Source organism: Ambystoma mexicanum, chromosome 2p (genome assembly GCF_040938575.1).
Source record: "Ambystoma mexicanum isolate Mex_15411 chromosome 2p, UKY_AmexF1_1, whole genome shotgun sequence".
Lineage (NCBI taxonomy): Eukaryota > Metazoa > Chordata > Amphibia > Caudata > Ambystomatidae > Ambystoma > Ambystoma mexicanum.
This window is the reverse complement of record NC_090923.1, coordinates 7151957-7167071: the sequence shown is the minus strand read 5'-3', so window position 1 is coordinate 7167071 and position 15115 is coordinate 7151957. Positions and strand designations below refer to the sequence as shown.

Here is a 15115-nt window from a genome sequence, read left to right as displayed (position 1 = left end):
CTCCCACCACAGCAACATTTTCACCCTCCCAACACACCATTAACTTCAAGGAAAAAAGCGTGCCAGCAAAACCTTAAAGAGTCAAAGATAATTTATCACCTGTAGGAGTGAACGGAACAAACTGCCAGACACACCCTATTTGGTTCCATGTGATTTCATCGCGGGATGTTTTTTCCTGCAGATTTAAAAAAAAATAATTACAGAATAATTTTTGGGGGGGGGTTACCCCCTAACCCCCGATCCCCTTTAATTTTTTTTTATATCCCCGTACACCCTCACCCAATTTATATAATTTTTTTAACCCCCCAAAAATGCGATGATATTTTAAAAAAAATATCTGCACCAAAAAACCCTGTGAAAAAACATCCGGCGATGAAACGCAGTCGTACCCCCTATTTCACCTGCCTTAGGTCGTCAATCCCATTCTAAGGGCAGAACTAGCGGAAGGCTTCTTAAATGATGTGTGTGAACATTTCCATAGGCCTTCATACTGCAGCCTGCCCCCCTCCCTCCAAACACCTGTCCCCGCAAGGTGTTTCCACAGCCTTACAAGTGTTTTTATTATTATTTTGTTAAGCTGGCATGAAGCTGTGATGTTGTGCTCCCTTCCATTCAATGCACTTTATAGGAGAGGTGAATGAAGGGACGGGTGGAAATCAGATGAAAATCAATTATGAGTTACTTATTGGACATTTGTATGGCGCCTATACACAAGTGTTTCCAGGCGCTACAGGACAAATTGGGGGGTGGGAGGCATTACAAAAACAATAACAGTAGTTATATTGGCCTTGTGACAATCCTACTGTGCAAGTCCAAGACAAAAGGGGGTAAGTGTGGGTGAGGGGGAGAAGTGCAGGAGGGGATGCCCAAAAAAGGGGGAAGGATATGAGCAAGTGCTGGAGGAGGGCCAGGATGGCAAGTGCCTGGGGAAAGAGAAGGGAAAGGGGGGGTATGTGCGATGCACAGGGTGGGCTAGTCCAGAGAGAGGGCCAGGGTGGCAAGTGCCAGGGGAAAGAGAAGGGAAATGGGGTTTTGTGCGATGCACAGGGTGGGCTAGTCCAGGGAGAGGGTGCAAGTGCTGGGAGGACTTGTGGGGGGGGGGGGGGGGGGGGGGGCTGGCACCCGTATGATTCAGAAGGGACCAGGCCCCAGTCATAACGGCAAAGGGACATTAGCTGGGGTGGGGGAGAGGGAAGGAAGAGGAGAAAAGGAAAGTCTTGAGAGGTTTACGGAACTAAAAAAGATCTGGCTCAAGTCTGAGGTGGGACACAGAGGCAGTTCTAGACAGAGGAACCTGCTGAGGAAAGATCTACGGCCCACACTCTGCTTGGAGAAACGTTTGACCAGCAGAGAGTTTAAGCCTGATGACCAAAGAATTCTGTCAGCGAGGTATTTAGAGAGGGAAAGGTGGATGTTGAGAGGTCCCAGGCCCCAGACAGCCTTGTGGATGATGCAAAGGGTCTTCTTTTTGATCATTGTGGTCACTGTGAGCCAGTGGAGAGACTTTAGGGCTGGAGAGATGCAGTCCCTGGGCTTGAGGCCAAGGATAACTCTTGCAGTCCTAGTTTGGATTAGCTGAAGGAGCAGAGGGAGGAGAGAGGCAGATTGAGGAAGAGGTTGTTACAGTAGTCCAGCCTGGAGAGACCCATGGCTCTGGAGACTGTGAGCTTCTGGGGGAAGGTGAGAAAGGGTAGAATGCATCTCAGGAGGTGGAGCTGAAAGTTGGACTTCTTGGCTAGGTCCGCGATGTGTGGAAAGAAAGAGAGGAGTCATAGAACCCCAAGGAGATTGGGGGGCGGGGGAGGTGCCCAAGGAGGGTGGCCAGAGAGCGGAGGGGGGGGGAACAAGGAGCAGGCGTCCCATTGAGAAGGATTTCTGTCTTACTGGCATTAAGTCAGAGATCGTTGGCAGGGCACCATGCCTAACTGGCAGTCAGGCATGAGAGGAAGGAGAGGAGGGCGAGGACGGCAACTTAAAGGAGAGCTGTGCGTCATCTGCATAACAGAATGGAATTCTGCAGGAAGAACACATTTTCCAGAGAAAATAATTAAATGAATCATGCAGACTCATGAAGATTGGGGGATAGGCGGCATAAGAAAGGTATCCTCGCAAAAAGGGACCATACTTTTTGGAGCAGGAAAAAGAAATTGCGAGAAGATCTTTGTGTTTTATTAAGCAAGGAAGACTGCTGCAAGCCTATCCAAACTGGCGTATAGGGTGTAAGAGATTGTTACATTCTGCCAGAAACAGCGAGTTCCGACAATGACATAACATGGAGGGAGTCAAAGAGTCACTGATGAAATAGAATGGGTACAGCTTTATGAAGGACATAGGCATAGGCATGAGCGAAGATTTCTTCATGCACATAGGTCTTTGGAATTTCATTAGTCTAAAGAAGAAACAGGTGAAGCTAGAGGAACATTAAATCCACCGGGCAAGCAGGTCCAAGATTCTGACCTGGGTATAATAAAATCAAACTCTAAACCCTGGACGGGGCTCAATTGGGAATGGGGATGGAGCAGCTCCGGGTTCCCTGAATTGGGAAATACCGGGCCCTCCAAGGTCGGAATGGCCCGGTATTTAACCATTCATGGAACCCGGATCCGAGTTTGGGGGTATTATGGGCATGGCTACCCCCAAACTCGTAATGAGGCCCCAAGACTTCAGATTCAGTGACCTCCCTTAATGAGAAAGGTTTTATGTTGTTCAGAGTGCTTTTAGTATCTGGGCAGGAAGTTGGGTTGGTCTGTTTAGAGAGGTTATTATGATGCTCTTCTATTTTCTTTTGCATCTGATGAGATTTAGTAGCTGGGGTGAGTAGCTCTTTGAAGATGGCAAAGAGTTTCTTAGACTCGGAGGTGGTGTTGATGAAGCGTTCGTTCTAGCAGGATGATTTGGCTGTCATTATTGCTTTCTTGTATTGAGTGGCTAAGGTCTTGTAGGAGGATAATGTGGATTACCTTGGGAAACATAACCACTTCCTTAGGGCTTTATATTTTGGATATGCAGTGCTTTCAGTTCTGCGGAGAACCAGGTATTGCAGCGTTTCATTTCTTTGCTTTTTTTACTTTGTAGGGGTGCAATGGTGTTGACCACTGTGGTCAGAGTGGCGTTGAAGATGTCCGCCAGTACCGAAAGGTCTGGGGAGGTTAAGTGCTAGTGGGTCAAGGTGAGGGAGGATCCTTTCTTTGGTAAGGTTCCATGCACTTCTTGCTAATGCAGGTGGGATAGGGCTGAGATTTTTAGGTCAGCTAGCACCGGTCGGTAAGAAGTGTATAAGGTGGTGGTCAGACCAAGGAGTAGGGGTGTTGGAACTGACGTGTATACCACCGTTAAGATCTACCAGACAATCAAGGGTGCCTCCTATACAGTGGGTGGGAGTGAGGATTTTTGGTAGGAAGCCGAGTTCCTGCAACGCCTGGGCCAAGGCTTTAGATGGTTTATCTTTCTGGTTGTTAGGTCCCAGGTTGAAGTCACCTAGAAGAATGAGGTTTTCACCTAGGAGGTAGGGTACCCGCTGTAGTGAGTGTTGCTCTCTGTGGGAAGTGCATTGTAGCTCGGGAAGGCAGGGCCGGTGTAAAAGAGATATCTGTGTGGTAGGTTGTGGTGTTGGGCTATGGGCTGGCTAGGGCTGCTATGAGTCAGTGTGCGCAAGGAGTTAGTAGTAGGGCAGGCTAGCGCAGCGCGCTCCAGGCAAGGAACTAGTATATCAAGGCAGTGGGGAGCAGTGCAGAGCGATTAGAACCTATACAGTACATTTTGCAACTTGTGACAAGCAGAATATTATCTACATAATTAAATGTCCATGTGGACTTTATTACTCAACTCAAATAGAGGACTTAAAATATAATGGCAAACTAGCCCTACTACTACTCTTGGACCTCTCTGCAGCCTTCGATCTGGTCAATCACCAGATCCTATGCCAACACCTGAAATCGGCTGCCCATTTTTCAGAAAACGCCACTAACTGGATCAGATCCTTCCTGGACAATAGACTAATGAGAGTATTCTCACCCACTGCATCTGCGACCCCATCGCCGGTCCCATGCTGAGTCCCTCGAGGGTCGTGCGTATCTCCTACGCTCTACAATGTTTTCACCAAACCATTGTTTGATGTGCTTGACTATCTGGGTGTCACCTATACCAACTATGCGGACGACACCCAGATACTCATCCCCATCACTGGTGACTACATTGCAGATGCCAAAGCTCTGAACGACGTATACCAAGGTGTACAAGCTTGGATGGCTCACCACAAGCTCTGTCTTAATGACGACAAGACAGAGCTCCTCATCCTTGGCACCCAACAAAAACTTAGCAAACTGGACCCATCCTTCAGCACCTTCAACATTGATGGTAACTCCATCAAAGTGGCGAAAGAGACCAAAACTTTAGGTATCTACCTTGATGCCACCCTATCCCTAAATCGACAAACTAATGCAGTCTCCGCAGCCTCGGCTTACACTTGTAAGTTGATTACAGCCTGTCGCCCATTCCTCTCTACCCAGAACTGCATCACTCTTGCCAGAACGCTGGTGATGTCAAAACTCGACTATTGAAACGCACTTTATCAAGGCACCAACCAACGTAACCTTAACAAATTGCAGATCTCCCAAAACAATGCTATCAGAGCAGCCCTCAATATTCCTAGGTCAGCGCACATATCCGACACTAGGAAGAGCTTACATTGGCTCTCGGTAGCCCAAAGAATATCGCTCAAATCACCGACTCTCACCCACAAATGTGTCAACCATCAGGCCCCCATCTACTTAACTTCCCGCTTTTCTCAGTACATTCCTGCACGGACTCTAAGATCTGCCCAAGCACAATCGCTCACCATTCCTAAATACAACTTACAGACTGCTGGAGGCGTTAGCTTCTGGGTCCTCGCTTCCAAACTTTGGAACTACGTGCCACTGTCCATCAGAACTATCCCGTCCGCCACGCTCTTCAAACACAAAGCCAAGCTCTGGCTAGCCTCTACTTCTCACCCACTACCAGCCTAGCCACATGTTTCACTACCCTTGAACTACTGGTATTGTTTGCATGAATAGTTAACTCTGCCTGCACCTGCTTTTATGCTCTTATGTCTAATGTGTACCTCGCGACCTAAGTTATGCTCCTGTGAATTTAATCTGTAACTGTATCAATGCCAGTATTGTACCCTGTGCCTCTAAGATATGCGCCTGGTTGCCCTCGGGCCTAGCGCGCTATACAAATAAACAAAATACAAATACAAATTACGTAGGACAATCAAAGAGAACTGCGAAGATCAGGTGGAACGAACACAGATCATGTATCCGAGATCACATCAACTAGGCAGTGGCGAGACACTGGTGGGGAAAAAAAACATTATCTTGCTCAGATCCACTTCCTGATCTTGGAAGTGGTAAGAAGAATGAACGCCCATGAGAACATCCAGAAAAGACTTGATCAAAGAGAATCCTTTTGGATCGATGATCTTGGAACATTGACACCAAAAGGTCTCAATGAGGAGATAAACTAGATGTGTTTTGTATGAGCTGGTTGTAAATGAGAACAATATAGGCGGCACATGAAAGAATGATTTGGGAAAGCTTGAAAAAACATGCGGTGTGGGATCATGCCTATTAGAGATATACAAAATCGCTCCCAAGAGAATGAATAGGGTCCTCTCTGCTAAACAGCTCTTTGGGCTTATAGTGGGGGAGAATATGCATTGGGCTCTGAAGCAATATGAAGGAAAGAAGACTAGAGTAGTGGAAATAGGCACACAACTGTGCATCTTGACACCTTTGAAAGAGATATGGTTAAGCGCCTGTACAACAGTAAAATGTACCATACACAATACACTCAGTTAAAATTGAATGCTTGTCTAATAAAATGTACCATATAATGCCCTGTAAAGCAAGTACCAAGTTGCATATTCAATAGAATGTTTAATATTTTGCGTTTTCAGAAAGAGTACGGATATGTAAATACATAGTGGCCACGACATCATGGAGATCGGACATTGATTGAATCTCCATTGACACACACAGAAACGAACCACAGGGAAGCATGTTAATAGTGTACACCCCGGAGAGCTTAAAAGGTAACAGTTAAACTGAGTGTGTTATGTTTATTTTGTTAGATTCACGCATAACGGTAAGATTACCTTGAATACACAACGCGTAGCCATGGAAACTATCCCACCCTCCCGTTGCCATGGGAGGGTGAGACGCGAGGCATACGGGCACTGGCTCCGAGGAGCACGAACCCTTGTTTGGTCGCCATGGCTACACATAAAAACCGAGAAGAGTAGCGTGTCCACGCAGCTCTCCCTCGGTTCGTGTAATGACAACAGAACTACGAGGGTAAGTGAAATGATCCTCGAAACTGTAATGCATGAACCAATTGCTGTTAATTCGCCGAATTGCTAAATATACACATGTATCTAGGTTACTACATTTTACCTATGTATCAGAATATGGGTTACACGTGTTTAAGAATACACAGCGGCACAGACTGGGGAATGAGGTACGATGTCTCTGTTAATGTGAGTTCATTAAGATTGTGTAACAATGGATGACCAGTGGATAATTGCTGACCTAGTTTCTTTTGTTTGTCTATGGGCCTCATTACACGGTAGGCGGTGGACCAAGGTGCTAATAGCACCTTGGTCCATGCCGGTAAAATACCGACACCGCCTTGGTGGAAAGAGGAATTACCGCCCTATTCCAAGGTTGGCGGGCGGTAATTCCCCCTTCCACCATTGCCCTTCCCCATTCCCATTTTTGCCTCATAGGGCATAATGGGAATGGGGAAGGTGCTAATTATGGTACCGCAAATTTGCGGTGCCGTAATTAGCACCAAGGTCCCTTAGCGGGTTGGTTTTTAACGCCTGCCACCCATGTCCTGCACTTCTCCTCCCCTTACCTCGGCACTTCCCCTGGAACTTTTCCCCCTTCCCTCTCCCATGCACTTGCGCAATCTCAATGTCACTGGGCCTAGTAAGATCGTTGCCTTGTCTCCCCCCTATGCCCCTATTGCCTTGTTGCGCTTTGAAACATTTGTGTATGGGCGCGCTATAAATAAAATATCATAAAACTGCTATTGCATGGGCCACCCCTTATGTAGTGGCAACATTCCATTATTGATGGATTATGGTGGCTTTTAAACAACTTGAGTCCATATTCGATAGACAATATGCCTTACAGTCACTACGCAATGAGTTTATGGGCATCTGTCAGGGAACCTCAGATCGCCTATTGTATATAGCTCATTTACGAGGATTTGTGGTGCAAACTAAGTGGCCTGAAGACGCCCAGCTATCCATATTCAATTAGAGGCTAAGAGAAGACTTAAAGAATGCACGTAGTACCGTTGTAGCCCCTCCTGATAATATGAATGACCTTGTCTCTCTCGTGATCAGAATAGACCAGAGAACTACATTATATAGGAAGGGCAAAAAAAAAGATGGGAAGATAAAAAACCAAACCCCCGATGGGAGAAAGGAAATCCTTCCTCAGCCGACCCCATGCAGCGAGGGAGTATTCAAGGTCTGATTACCATGGAAGAGAGCGAGGGAAAGGAAAAGAGAAAACAGAACATGTGTTATATTGCAGGGTCATTCCGTGTGAGTGTGCCCTAAAAGCCCTCTTCAGGGGGAAACACCCTGACTCGTTCTTGAAGGGGAATGCCAGTATGCGTTGATGTGAAAGATATTCCCCACATTATCTTTGCCCTGTTACACCTAGTCAATCAGAACATGTGTTTATACACATGTCACTCTCATGGGAAAATCAAAGAAGGCATACGGTCACTGCTTTAATAGCTAGTGGGGCCACAGGGAATTTCATGGATATCATGATCCCCTTGATTCCCAAACCTCATACTGATATCCATGGGCAGCTCGCCCCTCATTTCCAGACCCATTACTCTCCAGACCCCTAGCTTACTTGTGACTGGTGCCACTTACCACGATGAATATATGGCGTTTGAAGCCGAGCCGCTCCACACTACCAGATAATTCTTGAATACCCTGGCTAAAGCATCACAACCCCCATATAGATTTGAAGAAACAAAATGCCTTAAATTCCAAGGCGATCAATGCCCCTTATCTTGATCACAGACTCAGCCTCCTTTCTTCTATACTGATAAAATGACTGTTAGGAGGAGCTTAGTGTCATCCATGTACATCTCCTCTCATGTATTGTTGATACCATGCTACCTGCATCATGTATCCTAGTTACCGTGGAACCTACTTGTTATAATTCAGGAAAGGTTCCGGATCCTAGACAGTGAGAGTTGGAGGAGGAGGGAGAGAGGTGGACAAGGCAGTCCATGGCTGGGGGCCGTTTCTCCTGGATGAACCCATCTTTTGAATAAACCCTTCAACCCAAGTCATGTCTTTGGGGTGTATCCTTACAATTTAACATTGGCGACGAGGACTGGCCCAGGGAGTCACGGCCCCTGGCAAACAGCAGGAATTTATTAGCAGTTTGGAGTTCACCAGACGTGCGGGTGAACAGGAACAGTGTCACCGGCGATTGGAAATCGCATACCAGTGAGGAGAGCCTGGAGAACCAAGCATTTGCCCCAGAGCGGAATGCTGGTACCGAAAAGACACCGCTCCTCGACATTGGAAAGAGAGTGCCCGAGAATTCCAAGGACAGTGTCGTGGACGAAGGTCTGGATATATCAAGTTGAATGTGTACAGAGATTTTAACTGCTTGGTTGACAAAACGGTACTGTTACCTGATTGTGACCTGATACAGTCCCTGGACGCTATAATTGCACCCGCCGCCCACTGTTTACTTTTGAGGAGGCGAACGGAACTGTGCTTTGCCATTCTCCTGTTCCACATCTGCACGTCACTGCAGTCCCAAGGAAGGGAACCTGGAGCGTGACAGCCGCCGTCTTTGTCGATGCTCTCGCTGCGGCCGCACATCAACACGCTCTTAGAATAAGGGACCCTAAAACATGGCTTCCATCTTTGGCCTGTTTCAATTTCCTGCTTCTCGGAGCGATGCAACAGTTTCTTAATGTTGAAGGGCACTTGTGATTAACAGAGCGATAGTTTGCGGCTGCGAACTCATGTGTGTGATGACATTGGTGGGTGCATGTATGGAAATTCTGATAATTTTTCTTTGCAGATTGGGGATGCGTCTCTAAGTACTTATAACTTTAAGGTGCTCTACTCTTGAACAGAGTAATTGCTTGTATCTGAAGGTGATATTATACAGTCTTGAGCATGGCTAATGTACCAGCTCCGATATTCTTTCTTCCAACACCAGGCGAACCTAGAGTGCGTTGGTTGGACTGGAAGGAGGGATTTCATAAGTATGTGTTGGCAGTGTTTGGGCCCAACTTCTCCAATGAGCACAAAGAGGTGTTGCTCTTTCATTGTTTGGGTGCTTCAGGGCAGAAGGTATTGAAAAAAACTCACAGAACCTTCAGATATTCCTGAGGGGTACCTTATGAAAAAACATTAGCAAAATTGGATAAGCATTATTGTGTTCAAGAGAACATAATACTGGAACGATACAAGTTTGCTACAAGGAGCCAGAAGAGTGGAGAGAGCATTTAGGATTGTGTTACTGCCCTGAGGGGTTTGGCCGTTAAATGTAGATTTGACCATTGTCAAGACGAGCACTTAAGGGATCAGTTGATGATCAAGTGTTCTAATGACAATATCAGAAAGGAATTGTGGAAGGAAAGAAACCCTTCTCTAGACAGAGCAATTTAGATTGTGAAAACAGTAGAGCATACAGATAAATGCATAAGAGCACTTCAAGTTGACAAACCATCTCTTGATAAGCCCAAGTCAGATGACAATGAAGGAGCAATACAGAAGGTTTCCAAAGTGGTGCAGAGACATGGTGCAGGGCCTTCACCACACTCTACACAAATGGGCAGAAGGCCAGAGAGTCGTCAAGGTGCTACCCCCAGAGCGAGGGGCCCAACAATGGTCATCCATGAGGGTGACCAAAGGACCACCCAGCGAGACTAATGTTTTTAGGAGTGTTAGAGACTCTGGTTGCTCCATGGTTCCACCAGGGAGGAGGTGTTTCAAGTGTGGGAGCCTGTCACATCTGGCATCTGATAAAGCGTGTTATGCAATTCACATTATATGTAATGACTGTGGGGTGAGAGGACACATTGCCAGGTTTTGTAGGAATTTCAATGCAAATACGGGTCAAGTACATGGAGTTAGTGTAGAATATGAAGATGACCCAGACGGTGATACTGGGTCATCCCAAAGAGAGGTTGTGTTTCAGTTAATGCCAATGGTGGTAAGGTAAAGAAAAAGAAACCTTATGCCACTGTGATAATTGGAGGGGTACCAGTCTCGATGCTCATGGATAGTGGAGCGGATTACACTTTGATAAGTGTGTAAGTGTGGAGAGAAAAGTTTGGATGCTGTAATTTGTGGGAGAACATTGTGAGAGCAAATGCTTATGGAAACGTCCCCACAGAAATCATAGGATGTTTTGAGGCGGAGTTGCAGTTTAAAGACAGATGGTCGACAGGGACTGTCCATGTGGCCAATAGAGGTGGAGAACTTCTGTCTTGGAGTGATCAAGCAGAACTTAGAATACGACTTGAAGCAAGCCACCCTGATCAGGTGTTGGCGGTGGGGAGTGAGAGCACCACCATCACCACTGTGGGTGACACAAGAGTACAGACCAATTCCACATCTGATAAGTTAGGATGTTTGAAGGGGTTTGTGCATAAAATTCATTTAAGGAGAGATGCCATTCCAAAAATTGCCAAGCTGCGTACAATTCCTCTAGCTCTCAGAGAAGGTGTAGAGAAAGAATTGAAGAGGATGGAAAGAGAAGGAGTGATAGAGAAGATTAATTCTTCAGAGTGGGTTAGTCCTATAGTAGTAGTGTAAAAAAGTAATGGGCCTTTACGACTATGCATTGACCTCAGACATTTGAACAGATAGGTTTTCCCTTGCCCAGGATAGATGACCTTTTAGTGGGTGTGTCTGGTTCTAGGGTCTTCCCCATTCTTGACTTAAAATCTGCCTACCATCAGGTGGAGTTGCATCCCGACTCCAGGGAACTCACAGCATTCATTACACCAATTGGTCTTTTCAGATGTGTGCGTATGCCATTCGGATTGGTTTCGGCAGCAAGTGTTTTTTCAAAGCATAATGTACAAGTTACTAGGAAGCGAGAGAGGCGTCATGTGTTACCAAGACGATGTGCTTGTGTGTGGGAAAGATGAAATGGAACATGATAAGCAACTTGAGAGAGTTTTAAATATACTTAAAGAAGCAGGTCTCACGGTGTCTTTGGAGAAATGCACTTTCAAAGCTGACAAAGTAGTGTATCTTGGCCACAAAATCACAGGGGAAGGGGTCAAAACCAAAGAGCAAGCCATAGAAGCCATTTGTAGGATGGAAGCACCCAACTCTAAAAGGAGATGTTTTGTCTTTTCTTGGCCTAGTTGAATTTTATGGCACGTTTATTAGAGGCCTGTCTGATATGTCAAGAAATATGAGAATGTTGACTCGCAAGGGTATTCCACTCCAGAATCTAAACAAGAGTTTCTCCAACAAGACAGGTCCAGTACCGAAGAACAAGGGTTACTTTATCATGAACAATGGTTATGGTTAACCACCCGATGTATTTTGATGTGTTTTACTTTTGTGTTCTTTGGATATGGCGGGGTCAGTGTTGAAGCCCTCTTCTGGCACCCGAGTGTCTGGGGTGGACAGGATGTGAGGGAGGTGCCCGAAACTCCCTGTGCTTAGTCTCCTAGGAGACCTGAATGCACTCTGGTGTGATTGGCTGGCTGACAGTCCGGCAAGGACAGCCCTCCTACTGGGTGAGTGACAGCCAGGCTGAATGAATGGAAGAAAACTGTTTAAAAGGCGAGTCTCCAGGACTGGAAGGCAGAGTCGACCACTGGAACGAAAGAATCGAAGACCAGCTGAAGGAAGACAACTGCTGCAACTCCTGGACCTTTGGTTTGCCCGGTGAAGCCCTGCTGCAGGTCCGAATTGCCTGAAACGCCATCGACAGAGAAGCTCCTTCAAGGACAATTTCTTCCTTTGAGCTGGTGGTAACAACCAACTCGTAAGCCACCTGGACACCGTCTCCATACTGGCCTAATTTTCATCAGAGTGCTGTTGAAAACCGGATAGCCAGTGAGAAGGATACCAGTTTAGTGACTTTAAAGGCACTCGCACCTTAAAACCGACGCTTAGCCAAGCCTGTGGCCTCTTCCCTGGGCAGTGCAGGAACCTCGCGACAGCATCCTTGTCCCCATGACTGAAGCTCAGGAACAGCGAGATCTGCGAGAATAACTGCCTTAGCTACAGTTTTTCTTCATATTAAGGTACTGTGCAAACCCGGTGTGGAAATCCTTTCTGCCGCAGTGAAAGTTTGAGAAACTTTCCTAACTTTGGGGCCTTGTTTGCTCCTAAACCGACATAACTCTTTTTCTGGCAAACTACTTCCTCGAACATTGGCAAAGACTTAACCGTTTACTACCAGAACCGTGATAACCTATCCAATATTCTGAACCATTGGGGCCATTACAAGGTTGGAAGTAGCCATCCTGCTATTAGCGGCATGGCTACCCCTTTACCGGGTACCAGGTCCGGGTTCCTCGAATGAGGAATTACCAGGCCATTCCAACCTTGGAGGACCTGTTAATTCCTCTTTTAAGGAATCCGGACCCGGTACATCCCCATTCCCATTCAAGCCCCCATAGGGCTCAATGGGAATGGGGAGGGTGCCAACAACGGGCCCGTTAATAACGGGCCGGTTGTTAGCACCCTGGTCTGCTCACGGGACCCGCTAAGGGTGCCTGGTCACCCTTACCGGGTCTCATGAGCTCTACCGGCCCCGTTAAACCCCTACCGCCAACCTTGTAATGACCCCCATTGACTTTGGCCCAGGCCTATTGAATTGCTGGTTGTAGTGAAGTGAAACTATTCGCCCAGCCTATGGAAGTCATTGTGCTTTAAATACTTTTAACCCTATCTTTCTACACCTTTTGAAAGTAACTCAAGGGCCATTTTGCTCCCACTTCAAGGGAGCTTAACTTGTTCAGAGATGTAGTGGTTGTGTACAGTAGTGTATTAGATTGTGATATTGAGCTGCTTCCCTACTAGTGGAATGTTTTCCAAATGACTGTGTAAATAAATGTATATTCTTTTACCAAGAAACCCTGAATAGTGTTTGTTTGAACTACTATGATTGCAAGTCCTTTGTGCAACATCTTGTACTGCTCACATTACTCTTGAGATAAGTCTGGCTGCTCAGCCACTGCTACCACATAACTGTGCAGTACAGGCTTGTACCAAAGGGTACTGCATGTAATTCTGCCTAACAACCATTAAGAAAGATACCATAGATTGCGTTCAAGGGTGTGGGGTATGTACCCATTCCAAAACAGTTTGAAACAAACCTATGGGGTTACTTCATCCCTTACAGATTCCTGAAGACCCTTGGCAGACCTGCACTATGGATTGTATAACAGATCTAATGAAATAAAACAGATGCACCGTCATCATGACCATGTTAAGATTCCTTCACCAAGACGGATCACTTTGTCGCATTAAAAAACATACCGTCAGCTCCTACGTTGGCTCTGTTTTTTCTAAATAGCCATATACACGAGTACCTCACAACATCATAACTGATAGAGGAACTCCATTTGTATCGTATTCTGGAAGGCTCTAGGTAAAAAGAGTTGGTTATCCAACTTCATTACTCTGCTGCCTACCATCCCCAGAGCGAAGGTCAAAGCTGGGTCCTGTGCCTATGCTAGAACACAAATACCTGCACTGTGAAATGCTAATGGTGTCCAGCAAGATGAGGGAGTCAGGGGACTTCCATGCAGCTGGTTGTGATTGCTGCAGGTCAGCTTATTAAGGAGCAGGTATTAACAGGTGTGAAGAGGTCCGGGGAAAAGAGTCTTGGATTTCTACATTTCCTTTGATTGGATTGAAAGACGAATGTGGCTGCATAGGCCCCCAAAATAGGTCGAAGAGGGTTACAACATGACTTTTTAAAAACTGTTCATGGATAGCCTCATCCAAACGCTCTGTGGCGGTGCTGGGATGGCTCGCTATCCATCTTTGCTCCACGCAACATGTGGCCATTTGCAAAAGATTTTCCAGGGCCAATTTTGGTTCCTAGTCTACCCCTGGGAACGAGCGGAGGGAAAAAAAAGTAACGAGAGGGAACGGGTACACAGGTCAGTAGACGGAAGCAGAGAGGCATACATATATTACATTAGTTATTTATGTTTTGTAGCCTTTTCTCCTTACCTTTTGCTGAACATGACCAAACACCTAATGTATTGCTGTCTGGAGAAAGAAAAGATTATAAGAGTTACATAAATGAAACTCTCCACACATTCATCACATTTAATTGAAAAGAGGTCGCTGCCGAGTCACCCCGTCACTTGCTCCGAACCTCCCGCCAAGACCGGCCTACATTTCAGAATAAACCCTGAGATTCCTGCAGCCCGCGATGTGCGCACACGTTGCAGCACCTGTGGGTACCATAAACTCTGCCCTCATCACTACCCTAGCTAGAAAGGCGGAGATTATATATAAATAATTACATACACACAATGAAATAATGCAGCAACAGTAATTTAACACACTGTTGTAGCTTTTTCCTTCTAGCTCTTGAATGCAGGAATCTAAGTTCCAGAATGCAAAGCAATGCCAGTTAAAAAATGACCCTTATATTTTGCAGATGTGCTCTCAACATGTAGAGCTCCATTACAAAGGATATAGTGATGCCCATGTCTGCTTCGCTATGCCAGGCATCCTGATTGCTTACAGGTAGTGTGAAGAAAAAGTTACATTCTGCATAAATGCAAACCCTCCTTTGTGGGGTTCAAAATAGGAACGAATAAAGGTATTGAAAGACAGTTTAAATGCTTTTGCCTTGAAATAAGGCACAGACTTGGGCATACATCAATTATGATGCAAAATAGCTAATGGCGCCCCAAGTTCTTATCTATGGCCATAAACAACGCTGTTAAATGTTTAAAGGTCCCCGTGGGAGACCTGTGAACTTTGCTGCCCCTCCACAGACATCTTCTAATCACTGTCAAAGGAAGACATCCACACATTGCATTACAGCCTTGAAAACCCTGAGGCTCCGGGCAAAGC

At 46.1% G+C, this 15115-nt stretch overlaps 1 protein-coding gene across 1 annotated transcript in view; it reads right to left on the bottom strand.

Moving 5' to 3' along the window:
• Window positions 1–15115, bottom strand: part of LOC138567658 (zinc finger protein 585A-like) — a 198563-nt gene that overhangs the window by 31887 nt on the left and 151561 nt on the right. The window contains exon 5 of the mRNA XM_069646131.1: window positions 100–175. Within this exon, the coding sequence (XP_069502232.1) occupies window positions 100–175 (76 nt within the window). The remainder of the gene's footprint in view (window positions 1–99; window positions 176–15115) is intronic.